The sequence below is a fragment of the Oreochromis niloticus genome, linkage group LG17 (assembly GCF_001858045.2).
Source record: "Oreochromis niloticus isolate F11D_XX linkage group LG17, O_niloticus_UMD_NMBU, whole genome shotgun sequence".
Classification (NCBI taxonomy): domain Eukaryota; kingdom Metazoa; phylum Chordata; class Actinopteri; order Cichliformes; family Cichlidae; genus Oreochromis; species Oreochromis niloticus.
The window spans coordinates 15,696,000-15,709,342 of record NC_031981.2 but is presented as its reverse complement, the minus strand read 5'-3'; the positions used below and the strand labels follow the sequence as shown (position 1 = coordinate 15,709,342).

The 13,343-nt window shown below is 39.2% G+C and overlaps 2 protein-coding genes across 10 annotated transcripts in view; one reads left to right on the top strand and one right to left on the bottom strand.

Moving 5' to 3' along the window:
* Nucleotides 1-2,449, top strand: part of acss3 (acyl-CoA synthetase short chain family member 3) — a 49,723-nt gene extending 47,274 nt beyond the window's left edge. Inside the window, exon 16 of the mRNA XM_003452023.5 lies at nucleotides 658-2,449. Coding sequence (XP_003452071.1) covers nucleotides 658-741 — 84 coding nt within the window. The 3' untranslated portion in view covers nucleotides 742-2,449. The remainder of the gene's footprint in view (nucleotides 1-657) is intronic.
* Nucleotides 2,443-13,343, bottom strand: part of ppfia2 (PTPRF interacting protein alpha 2) — a 177,671-nt gene continuing 166,770 nt past the window's right edge. For 4 of the 9 annotated variants that reach the window (XM_025899444.1, XM_025899445.1, XM_025899446.1 and 1 more), the window contains 7 exons: nucleotides 12,957-12,989; nucleotides 12,683-12,858; nucleotides 12,444-12,541; nucleotides 11,919-12,094; nucleotides 11,389-11,457; nucleotides 10,409-10,565; nucleotides 7,887-10,206 (listed from right to left, as the gene is read on the bottom strand). In XM_025899444.1, coding sequence (XP_025755229.1) covers nucleotides 10,136-10,206; nucleotides 10,409-10,565; nucleotides 11,389-11,457; nucleotides 11,919-12,094; nucleotides 12,444-12,541; nucleotides 12,683-12,858; nucleotides 12,957-12,989 — 780 coding nt within the window. In that variant the 3' untranslated portion in view covers nucleotides 7,887-10,135. Of the gene's footprint in view, nucleotides 4,190-6,778; nucleotides 6,871-7,886; nucleotides 10,207-10,408; nucleotides 10,566-11,388; nucleotides 11,458-11,918; nucleotides 12,095-12,443; nucleotides 12,542-12,682; nucleotides 12,859-12,956; nucleotides 12,990-13,343 lie in introns of those variants that run through there. The other 5 variants (XM_013275612.3, XM_019346917.2, XM_019346920.2 and 2 more) reach the window with 3 other exon arrangements.

Genomic DNA, 13,343 nt, shown 5'->3' with positions numbered 1-13,343 from the left:
TAACTAGGCTACAGGAGCACTTCTAAATACTATGGTGTACAATATCAAAAATGTCTTCAAAGGGGGGAAAAAACCTGAGGACTAAGTGGGTCCTCAGGTTTTTTGCATCTGAAAGAGGTGCAAAAGAACACAAGGGTAACGACAAAAGACCCGCAGGAATCTTTAACTTGCTAAAAATATTCATTAATGTGCCCATCATAAGGAAAATACTGAAGAAGGAAACCACTGCTCTCCAAAGACACAAAAGCTCTTTAGACAAAACTTTTTGGGAAAATCCACAATGGCTAGCTGGATAGAAGAAAAACAGACTGTGCACCAAAACAAAAACCTCATCTCAGCTATGAAGCGGTAAAGCTACGGTGGAGCTAGTGCCATGGTTTGGGTCTGCTTTACTATCTTGGCCAGGATGACTTTAAGTCTTTTCGGGAAGAGTTAAAAGATAGTGCCAAGACATTTTTGAAGGCAAAAGTCAAGGAAGCAAACCATTTCCTGTGCTGCCCCAGGCTTTCCTGTCTAATGACTTATCAAAATAAAAGCAAAAACTCCAAAAATAAATATATTTAAAAAAAAAAAAAAACACTAAAGGAACCACTTACAAGGTACTTTCAAAATTCTTATACGTTTTTTTCCATGTTAAGATTTTTTTTTTCTCCACAGATATCTCCAACTATTGAGGACCCAGAGGTGTTTAAAGACATCGAGAAGCAAATAGAGAGAGCGTCCACACACAGTGCAGCCTGAGTTCATCAGTGGGACAACAACTGGACAGTCTGAGCAGTTTTTGGCAACACAAAAGTCACTCCATTGGTAATAAGTGTGCGAAAATGCTCACGCTACGCACAAAGTGCTGCAAATGTGAGCCAAATTTCTCAGTGAAATAAGAAATTTTTCTTGTTTTCTAAATTAAGAAAAGGCAGACAAAGGCGTCTAACCTTTGGAAACCATTCCAGATCCACACAAGTGGATTCTTATTTTGAATGGATCATACAGTTCGATCTAGAAATGACTGAATAATCATTTTCATGATTTTGGCTCTTTAGGCCATCAGAGAAGGACTGTCATGAAACAATAGTAACGCAACTAAAGTGCAGACTTCTGTGTTTAATGCAAGGGGGTGAACAAAAACGTCATATGAAACATTTAGCATTTGTTAATGTAGTCACTTAATGTTACTAACAAAAGCTAAATCCAAATGAATGAACAGATAATTTAGTCATAAAGTTTTTATATTCGTGGTGCTAACGTGGAAGATGAATTTAGCTGTCTCAAAGCCTGAGGGAAGAAAACTGGGCTCTGTCCAGACACTTTTACCGATTTCACTAATGGTTGCTAGTTGGGGGCCACTTTCTTATCTTTATGGGTCGTGTTGATAAACCCATTTCTGAACCTTTCAGTTTGTGAACATCCCATTATGGGATGTTGTTTGTCCTTGTTTTGATTTTTGGATACATTTTGGCTGCAGAGTTGGCATTTTGTGGTGCTTTTTCTCACAAAGGCATCACAAATCTCTTGTAACACGCAATGAATTGCGTGTTACAAGAGATTTTTCTTTATCATGGAAGGCCTTTTAGCATGTAACCTAGCTTATGAGGTCATTGTCTTAAATCAACTCCCCCACTGTATCTTTGTTTTTTGCATCTTGAGCATGGTGTTGCTCCTTTATACGACAGATTGAGGGTTCGCTGCATCAGCAAAGTGCTGCACTTTCACCTGCTTAATTGATAAAAATTCACACCTGTCCATGAGCTCTTAAAACTTTTGTCCAATTACCCTTGCGCACTTAAAAAATAGGTGGCTACATATTAAAGTTCCCAAACATTTGTTGAATTTTTATGTGAATAACCCCAAATTAAAACAGAGTCTGCACTTTAGATCCATATTCAAATGTAACTGTATGAATATGTTTTGTTAAAATGCTAAAAAAACAAAACAAAACTGAAATTGTCCAACTATATCTGGACCTAACTGTATGTGCGGGGTGTAACAATTTTCCAAAAACAGGTCAGTTTTCAGGCCACAGCTTTGGGTTTATACCTCAGTTTGTCTTTAAAAGGGGAGCAATACCATAAAAGGGGGGGAAATATTTTTTACTACAGAACAAAAAGTAAATGACACACACACACAAAACAACAGCAACAAGATCAGTGGTGTAAACAAGCCCCCTATACTGCTACTATATGTATATGTAATTTTTTTTTTTAAAAGTCCGTCCAATTAACGCACAATCAGGCTGTGAGATCTAACTGAACAACTAACCCTGTGTTATCAGAATTAAATTATTAATATTCTGATGAAGGTTATTATAGTTAAAACTACAACTAGAGGTGAAAAAAAAGTTGACTGAAATTCAAAGCTAGACTTTTGAAAAAATAAAAGCTGAAATGATTGTGAAATTCAACTAAAATAAAAACATAAGACATAGTTTTAATATTTGGTGGTTTAAATTTAACACTGAAACTAATAAAAACTAACCTAAAACTAAACCTTTTCAAACAATACAACTTAAATGACAAAACCCAAACTAACTGGAAATCAAAAACAATTCATGCAAAACAGGCTTGCATTACAGAATACAGGTGCCATATTTATTTTAACATCAGGATATTTTCCTAAACCACTAGCATAACGTAAAATTGTTATGCCCTTTGTATATGTATATAAAACAACGTAATAATAATGTGAATGCAAAGTATGTGTTTCATGAAAAATAATGAAGACTCATTCATTGACAGTAGTTTTCTTTTTTCTTTTTTTTTTTTATTGACAATGAAAATTTGTTTGCTCACCACTGTTTCGACCAAAGTACAAGAAGTAGTAAATAAAACAAAAAAAGGGGGGGGGACACAAAATAAAACGATTTGTTGTTCGTGCAAATCGAAGATGTAAAAACAAATTAAAAGCTTTTAAGACTTGATTTTGAGTCGTCTGTCGGAAATAACTAAAAGACAGATAACAGGGCAGTACAGCAGGTCACCCTGTGAAAACTGACAGAAAACAAAGCGTTAACGGTTACACCAAATGTAAGTCACAGCAAGCAACAGGTTTTTTTTGTTTGTTTGTTTGTTTTATCATTAAGTCACCTCACTTCAACATGGTCATATACACTCTACACACACTATGAGCTACAGCAGTCTGTCTTTCAGTTATTTCATCTGTTTGTGTCTGAAAGGAGGGAGGAGGGGGGAGAAGGCCAGCTCGGCTAAAAGTGTAGTTGTCCTTTTTGTGTAAATGCATCGCCTGACGAAACATACAGTACAACAAGTGACATGTTCTATGTATGACGCACTGCCTCTTCTTTTTTTTCCCTTTGTTCTCTGAGAGGAAGTTTTGTGCGACTTCAGAGAGCATCGGCGTCTCTTTTTTTATTTTGTCCTTGGCTACTAAATAGTCCGTTGAGTTGATGAGTTTTTTTTTGTTTTTTTTTTAAAAGAAAGTGCATGTTTTTCCTGCGTGTCGACACATCCCCTCAAAATGCTTTTCTTTTTTAAAAATGAGTCCATAAGAAGGATCACGAAGTTGCTAGAATGGGGGCTAGAAGTTGTTGGGTTTTTTTCCACCACTAGAGGGTGTTGTTTCGCCACAACATCCAGTCTCTTCCTCTCTCTTTATGGTGCAGCACAGGATCATCATATCATAATTATCATTATCATCATCAGCAGCAGCACAATGAAAAAATAAAACCATATGTACAAAATGATCTAGAGGGATGGGGTAATATGTTAAGAGCAGCATATAGTAATCTATGGTCCACTAAATGAGGTGGCAGGGATGTTGATTTTTTTTTGGTTTTTGCACAAACTGAATATCTTTTTATACATATGTGTTTGTGTGCATATATATATATATTTATATTTATATGGGTATATATATATATATTAAAAATGGCATATTTATATTAATTTACAGATAACCTACACATCTCCTGTAGAAGAAATACACAGTACATTATGCTTTGACAAGTAACTGTACATGTAAAAGGTAGAAATGGGGACAATGGGGCAGCCTGCAGGACAGTTTAGCACCGGCGTCTGGTGCCCACATTATAGGGGACGAAGAGGGGTTGTGGATGGGGGGGCGGGGTTAGAGAGGAGAGCAGGGCTTCTTGGCAGTGCGTGTCAGAATGGTTCACTCCTCAGCAGGTTTCACCCGTCCAGCAGCTCCACTAATTAGTCTCCTTTCAGAACTGCACCTTAAGGGGAAACAGTGAGTAGATTTTAATGAGAGAGCACTTAGTTATTTTTACCCCAGTTTTAGCTGTTTCGAGATGAACCTTTGACCTTTCTTGTAGGTATCAGCTAAACAAGATGGATAAACATGCTTTCAGATATATTTAGCGGCATCCTTATTTTAATGACTCTGCCTTTAAAAGAACTTTTAAAGGGACCTCTTAAAATCCCCCATATTTTATGTTAAAATTGTAGATTCTCATATTAAATATGGCCAATTTTTCATGAAATGAGTGTATGAAAGTAATCCCTGTGAGGCAAAAATTCAACCTTCAGAGTGATCTAAATGCTCAATTTCAGATGGGATAACAGATTAGAAAAACTAATGAGGTCAGCTCAGGCACAGGAGCCCCAGGGGTATTTTCAGGACTTTTTTCCAATTGGGAACAGATGAGAATTAATGGCAAGGCAAGGATTGCCCACAGGAAATCAGAGTGTTTGATCACCAATAAATACATCGTAGGCTCATGTGCAGCCTGCTTTTGCCCTCTGGGGAAACCCTTGAGAATCCCCTCCTACAACATGGTAAAATTCTGTTTGCAAGGGGCAGCCAATAAGAACATAGTCAAACTAAAGGGGATAGGAGTTCAAGTCCAGCAAATAGAGACTGTCAGGACTGTCCAAGAGACTGGGAATTTGGCTCTTATTAATAAAACACGAGGGTTCCTGAAAACATAGTTTTCAGCTTTAAGAGGTAAATATTGATCATTTGGTACCAGCAGTTTCATAGAGCCTGATCTTATTTTATGCATCCCCAAATCAAATAGTCCACATTTATTCATGATGATTAATTACTTCCCTGTCTGCTTAATGGATGGTGTTAAAGTCTTCTTCTACACATTTTTTTTTTTTTTTATGCACTCAGTTTACTGACATGCTCCATTGCGTTCTTTCAGCTCAGGCACACAACTTTAACAACAGTGTATTGGGCTGTAAGCTGTTCTAAAATGCGGCTCAGCGCACAGCAGAACCATAACTGAACACAGCAGCAGATAATGACAGGTCTGCTGCTGTATAGCGCCTATAAAACTCTTCGCTCCCATCGGATGTTTTCATGCTTTACTGCTTTGCAACTTCAAACTGAGTGGGTTTAATGTTGCTACTAAACAAATCCCCCCCCAAAAACTAAGTAGGTAAATATTTTATCAAGTTTTGCACCTTCAGTGAATGCTGATCCTGAAATGCAGAAATGGAGAAGCCTGCAAAGGTATGCAAATGTCTTACTGTACGGTTCTGGTACAGTATCCTCAGTTTCTGAAATGCTCTGAACTTTACACCATTTACTTTTTCTGCTGTGTAGGAGTACAACAAGCTGGTGAAAGCATTAGAAACTGCCTGCACAATGATCTGATTATAGTTATAACACAGCACCTTTTCCCATCATTGATTCAACCCCCTCTGCTGTGCTCTACCTTTCCTTACACACTTATTTCACTTTAACTTTAGTCCTTATTGCATGACTGAAATACCTGAACTGGTACAGCCACAACAATAAAACCACCTTCCTAATCTTATAATAAATCTGCTCTGATCTGTCAGGTCATGGGACAGGTGACTTTTGGGGATGTCCTGTTGTGCCTGGTAGTAAAATGTTTGAGGTTTTGGGGTTATTGAGTGGGGCCAGGATCAGGCTTGTTTTGGAACATCCTGTGGACACTTAGCCTCTTTGTTGTCTTCTTAGTTTTTTGCTATGTGTTTGGAATGCATTGTTATGCTTGGGGAGACTGCTGTTTGAGCAAACTGCTGATTCAAGAAGACATAAGATTCAAGTATTAGGATGTTGTTTTGTTAGTAAACATTCAGCCAAGGTCTTGTAAAGTTTTATGATTACCGACTCATTTCTAGAATTTGAAATTGTTTTTAAGGACCTTTTTTTTTTTTTTTTTTTTTTTAGCAAAACATAATTATGTTTAATGTCTCATTGTTTGGGAAACTGGAATCTTAAACATTTGTTTTCAGCTTTTAGCATCTGGTTGCTAGTTAAATTGTGAGGGAGCGTCTCTGTGGTGCAGATGCAGAAAGACGGCACAGTGAGATGGCATCCCAAATCAAAGAAAATACTTCAGAGAAATTACAGTTTTTCATTGCACCTGGCAGTATAAAGAAAACAGTTGGATAGGAGAGTAGGGCAAGCTCACTTTGTAATCTGTGAAGTCTGGATAAGTTTCATAAGGCCTTCTTCGGCAGCTGTAAACAGTCATAATCATGTAAATGAACTTTGTTAACTAATCTCTGTGTTAGACGCTCCTTGTTTATCTGAAAAGCTGATTTTTAAAGCTTTGACCATAACTGACTCATCTTTTTTGGACAGACATTAAAGGGGAGACATCAGGATGGGACCACAGCTCCCTGCATGCCCTGCTGTCTCCTATCACCTTATCACCGCTACCTGGCCAAAACACTGCAGAGCCTCGCCAAGCCAACCAGACAAACATGCTTATCTTGTGGGGTGGGGGGGATGGCCCCCGTCTCTTTCATCCAGTATCTGTTTTAAGTGCTTCTGAGGAAAGCTGTGCATTAGACAGGGCGAGATTCTGTGTTGTGTTACATACAGTGTACAGTTTAAGGTCCCTCTCTTCCTCCTCTCAGCAGGAGTAGGTTCTCACCGTGGAGCTATCCAGTCGCTGCACCGCAGATGGTCCAACTGTAGGGGGAGACAGTGAGGGGGGAATTATCATCAAGTCGGAATATTTAGATTCCTACTGTGCAAGATAGATCCAGAGGGAAAGGAAACATTATTCTACTTCGTTACCACCCCAAACCACAAGGTTAGAGATTCTCAACAGGGACAAGAAACATTTTTCTGAGTTGCATGATCCTGCAGTAGAGGAGGCTGCAGTTTCAGGACTGCATCTGAGGGGGAACTGGTTTTTTTACATTAGAACTACCTACCAAACAATTACCAAGGACAAGATTTCTAGAATGCACTGTGAGCACTGAAAGTAACACTTTTTTTATCTGCATTTCATCCAAATATGACAAAGGAATGTTGATACAATCAGTGTCTATCAGGTATTTAGAGTGTCCACATTTAATTTGAGAGCTGAAGAAGCCTCTTGGATGAGATGTGAAGTGTCTTTAAAGAAGTTCGGTCCCTTTCTTTTCAAATTCCTTAATCTATCAGCTTTATTAAATCTAATATTAAAGCAAAGATTTTGCAGTTTTACTTAAGTTAATAGTTGTGTAATCAAAATCTAAAGTTCACATTTCAGGACACAATTTGAACCCCCCCCCCCAACAAAACTTAAAAACAAATGACACGTTAAACCCTCTCAATACTTTATTTAACTAAAAGTCAAACTGAGGACGCAGAGACATAAAATCCTATGACTGAAAGAGAGTGTACTTTCATATGACTGTAAATCTTCATGATTAAAGTTTAGGGAATACACACAGACTGTGTTCAACATAGAAGTGACTTAAACCTGCACTTTATCTAATGGCCACCAGGGGGCTGTCAACCATTTATGTTGTCCATTTGTATTAGGGTTTTGCAGATATGTGACCAATAACCACGTGAAGTTAACCTGTCCAGCATTTTAGACATGCCGCAATTTTGATGACAATGTAGGATCGAGTGAGTAAGGGCCCAGTCACACGGGTGTGAGGGAAAAATGGTTTGTGACGCACTTTTCTTTTTTTAGTTTTACCACTACTGTGATTATTCTTAGCGACTATTTACAGAAAACCAATGAAAACTACAGGCAGCCCTCACCACCAAAAACAATCACTAGGAAGTTTTTGGTGCAGCAACTTCTTTGCAGCTGATTTCACCCAGTAACTAACCAGGAACCCGGCTAAGGTTGTATCACATCCAAAGTGGTGGACAGCTTTTGGAGTCACGTGAGAAACTTCAAAAAAGTACCGTACATGTTGTATTCTTCACTTCTATTTTACCATGTTGTTTTGTCTCTGCATCCCTTCACATATGTGGGCGAGATCTAGCCATAGCATCTGATTCTATCTTTACTTCTACCTGACAATGAGGTAATTGTGCAAAGCTGCATAACATGCAAGAACTGCAAGACAAAGTATTGTATGAAAATGCAAAGTCATTGGTTGCTCTTTTGAGGTCATCCAATTCAGTAGGTGGAAGAGTCAAAAAACTTCGATCATGGTAGTGGTCACTGTGGGCCTGAAACTATATAGTTTCCTCTATTGCAGGAGCATTGTCTTCCTTTTTCCACACAATGGCAGTTACTTGTAGTGACACCGTCATAGAAGTAGTCATGGATCACTCAAAGGAAGTTCCTGTTTTGAGTGGACATCACCAGCGACTAGATATCAGTGAGCTGTGGACATCACAGATCAGGGGACAGAGTGAGTAGAGACAGAGGAACACATGAAGGCTGTTTCTGTGTTATTGGGAACACCTTGTTAGAAGAGAACGCTGGCCAAAAATCAGTATATTTTGATGAGTTCCCATCAAGTATAGCTGCATGGCATAATTGATAATGATTTCCTTTAAAGGATAATTCTGGTTTATTGTGATCTTGAGTTATATAGTGTGCATATAGGATATATAGTACAGTCTTAATGAGCAGATTGAGTTTACTCATTTTTAGTAGGACCTGAAATACCAAAACTTTCCTTGACTTATACAAATTTCTGCCCATCCATAATGGTAAAGTATAGCCGAATAGTTTTAATATTTACAAGAGCTCAAAATACTCAAAAGTTGAACTCATTTTCCTAATAAAGGCTGTCACGTATAGCTGAAAGTGACAACTGACTGTTGTTTTAATTGCTGAGATATGGAAATGCGGCAACAAAGGGTAGTTCAGAGCAGTGTGGTGATCACACAGGTTTTAAACTGATCCCCTAACAGCCCAAAACCTTTCAAGATAAAACAAACAATTACTCATTCATTAGGTAGTTTAATAAGTAGTTTTACAGTAGAGAGTTTACTTTAACCAAAATGAACAAAATTAGACTATATTAGTCATTTGTGACACTGTCTCCTGGTGACAGACAGCTACCACATGCAGTCATGTTATAGCTGTCTGGCTATGCAGCATCAATGCAGAATTATGCAGTGCTTTTAAACTTTTTTGTAGGTTTTTTGGGGATAATCCACTGTGCAAAGCAGCACCCGTGCTCAGTGTCTGAACTGTGCTAAACTGTGGAGGGTCTTTCTGTTCAGCTCTGTCCTTTTTTAGCATCTACGTCAATCTCTGTGGTTTAAGGTTTAACTTGTGTCCCAGTTTATGCTTTCAGATCTCACTCTCTTAAATACAGGGTTTGTCATCAAATTGGCAGACTTCCATTATTTTTATTGAGGTTCAACTTTCTGTGTAGTGGAAGAGTAGTAGTCTAATGCTCCCAAATCTCAGCAATTTCTTTAGCAAGAACAATATTACCATTTTAAAAAAAACAAACTAAGACAAAACTACAGTGATTACCCAAATTTCACAAACCAGCATTGCCCTTTAATATTAAGACTGTTTTAGCCAGAGTCCTCTTTTAACAGTAAAGGGTTGAGGAATCGCACAAACTGTCAGTTTTAGTTTGTAAAACATTCAACTTGTACTGTTCACCTATGTAAACCTCCTGATTCAGGCCAACTTACATAGCACCGCTCAGCCACTTTTTGTTTTGCTGCTTCATTACTTCAAGGGTTAAACCAACAAGCATGGGTCCTAATCCATAACTTGACCCCTAGTTTGTTTTTAACTACCAGGGTGAAAGGACATCTATTTTGCAGCTCTGCAAAACAATACCCTTGGAGTTGGATATTAAAGAGAGCTAATTATAGAAAGAGAAAAGAGAGGCGAGGGTGAGAGACCACGAAGAAAAGGAGAGATACAGCAGGACAGTGGTTGGCAGAGACCATGTAAAGAGGAGGGAATATATGTAGACTAATACTACAAATAATATTAACACACGCAGGGCCAACAAGCCCAGGACCTTCAGATGGGCTGACCTTGAAACCAATCCAAATACATGTCGTCAGGACTGTCATCCAGCGCCTCATAGAGGACTGCAGAGCAGCCGTCACAGAGTCAGAGAGAACAAGAGACACAGTCAGAATGCTCCTCACACACAGCAGGGGCAGGAACTCCTGCTCCCAGGTGAGATGCTTTCATCTCCCTGTTCAACAGGCAGACATAACCTACGTTTTGTTTGAAAGCCAGGCTTGAGAAATGCGAAAGTGTCATGTGTGAGAATTGAAGTGCACTTACCCTCGGGGGGCAGTCTTCTGGAGTGACCGGATGTTGCAGTGAGACGGAATCCAGCAGGGAGCGTTTCTGCTGATCCAGGCATCATACTGATACCGTGGATGTCCCGGGGAGGGAACTGCCTCCGCCACGATGGGCCTCGGAAGTCTTTGTCATCGCACTGAAGAACAGAATTATAGAAAGCTTGTTTTTAGACAGAAAAGTTTAATAATTGAGGCGAGAGCAGAAAGCTCCAAGAGAGTAGTCTTTGACTACTATCCAGAGTTCAAATGGCTCTTGCTCTCACCGCCTGCCACCTGGTTCAGGCCTTAAGACCGGTTTGTGACCCCCCCTTTCCCTCCTGGCAACCTCCGGGACTATTGTCCTCTCAAAGTGAAGTTACACCTTTGTTAAACATGTTGATTGCAGTGGTAAGGCACAGCTACTATTTGAAGTGGAACATTTTCTGTTTCAGGTTTGAGTTGCATCCTTTCAACTTCTATTCAGTAAGTAGTTGATGACTTGTTTAAAGTTGGCATCTTCCATACAGACTATGGGTGACAGCAGCAATCTGCTAAGCAATCACGGGAAGGTTTATGGTCCGGCACCCCCTTTACTACTGATTTCACCTAGCAACAGCCAGCAACCGGTCGGGGCTGCCGAGTGGTTGGTTGACATATCATTCCATAGCAACAAGAGGCTACCAGGGGATCTCCAACTTGTCTATAGGTTTGTGCAACTGATGCTTAATAACACTGATAAGCTTAATGCTTCAATATAAGTGAAAACAAAACATCCTGGCAGAGCTCATTACTTTTAAAGGGTAACATGATATTTAGGATTTTTTTTTACAAACTGACTTAAAAATTTGTAAGAGTATTTGTTATATTTAACTATCTAATAAAGTTGATAGAATGTGACTGTTAGAAATCCTTTAAAAGGCTTAGTTTTCACATTTCACCTCACAGTGGTGTGATGTCTTGTGGGTGATAGTTACTTCTCACCTCATCCAGTCTTCTGTCAGTGCCTAACGCCAGCAGATTATTGTACTCTCGCTCCAGAATCTGACGTGCCTGCGGGGAAGAAGAAGGAGAACAAAAAAAAAAAGACAACACATTCAGAAGGCCAGCTATTCTTAGCTGCATGGTAACAGAGGCAGCTGACACATTACGTTATTCGTGGATTTTACCCGAGTATAGAGATGAGATAAGCAGTGAAAATTCACAGGGAAACTTGCCAGGGTGACAGTTGGCAAATCTGCATGCTCTGATTTAGATTCCACCGGCTTTTGAAGGCTGATACCAACATTCCTCTATTTTTGGACTGAAGCTGGCGACTGATGATATTTCTGCCCATAATTCACACCTTTAAAAACATTTTTCAATGTCGATGCCAAAAAAAGAGCTCCAAAAAATATCTCAATCACACAATAAAGATTTTCTGTTTTCAGCTGGAGAAACGTTAGACCAACTTAATGATGTCAAATCTGCCAAAGAAAACTAGCCTAGACTGCACAGTGCAGCTGCAGTAGTACCTGAGTGTTTTGTGTGGGGATCTGGAGGAGCAGTGCCAGGCTGCTGTAGTCAAAGTTGTCATCCAGGGCAACCAGAGCTCCATGCACACCGCTCTCCAGCAGGATGTTGGCGTAGTCCCTCAGGCCTATGCTTTGCACCCAGCGGATGACCCGCTCATTACTCCACACCAGGACGTCTGCAGAGACAAGTTTGGACTTGCTTCAAATGTTTTTACATATGTTTGGTTTATTATAACATTTTTATAACTGAAAGTGTCAACTGAACTTGCACATTTTACCAGATTTAAAATACTTTTAGACTAGATGTTAGTCTGGAAATTTCTGATAGAGTAAGATTTCACATACAGTTCATACAAAGCAGAAATAAGAACAACTGTTAGTTATTCATTTTATGATTTAAAGGAACTGTCACAGAAATATAGTTATCCGTTTTCATCCAGGAACTCAAAGACAAATCGTGGAGGAAATTTTCAGCCTTGGCGAAGATGGGCACTCTCAAACTACTCGTGTCTTGGATGTACTTGCCTCTCATTTCATGCTGGCTTTGCTCCCTGCGTCTCTCCAGCTCCTTCCTGTCATAGTTGAGCTTCTTCAGACACATGATCCCGTACTGTAAACTTGTTCTGATTTCAGGAAAACAAAGTTAAAAAGAAACAGATGCCCTCTCAGCTCAGAACCTCCCACAAAACACTTTAAAGTATGAGTTACTAGAGCCAGATCAAACATTTTGTACATATATTATAAGTATGATGCAAGTCTAGTACCTGTGGAAGCTGTCCACCATTTTAAGGTGCACCCTCAAGTCCTTCTTGGTGAGGTGGTCCAGCATACGGGCATCCACGAGGCACTCCATGAAGTAGCTGCGGTACTGAGGTAGTCCTAGACTGGGCAGCCACTCGTTCCCTATCCACTCATGGTTCATGTCACCATAGGCAAGAGTCTAATAGAAAACACATTTAACACGATGTTTAATAAAACTCACCAAAACAATTGGACATTTTCACTCTGCCTGTAAGATACAACAGGCTTTCCACTTACCTGTGCCCAGCTGCCCTCTTCAGACTCTGACTTCTGGCTCAAACACAGGGGAAAGAAAATGAGAGAAAATGAAGACCAATTGTCACTTTTACAACAATAACAAATCCTTAAATTGCATCCAAATCAAGAGAAACACAAATTTCAGCAGCAGCTGTTATACTCCTTATGGCTTATGATGTTTTTTGTTTTTCATGCCCAATCAAAAGTAGACCCTGTCAAATATGGCATTTGCTGTAGTGTTCCAGCAATTTGGATAGCTGAAGGAAGATGCTTTTATTTATTTTTTAACTTAATTTACCTTAAATTGCATCTAAGTGGATGACAATGGAGACTCTCAATTCAAATTATAGTTCAATCTGAATCCAGTTAATTAAGATACAATATGGT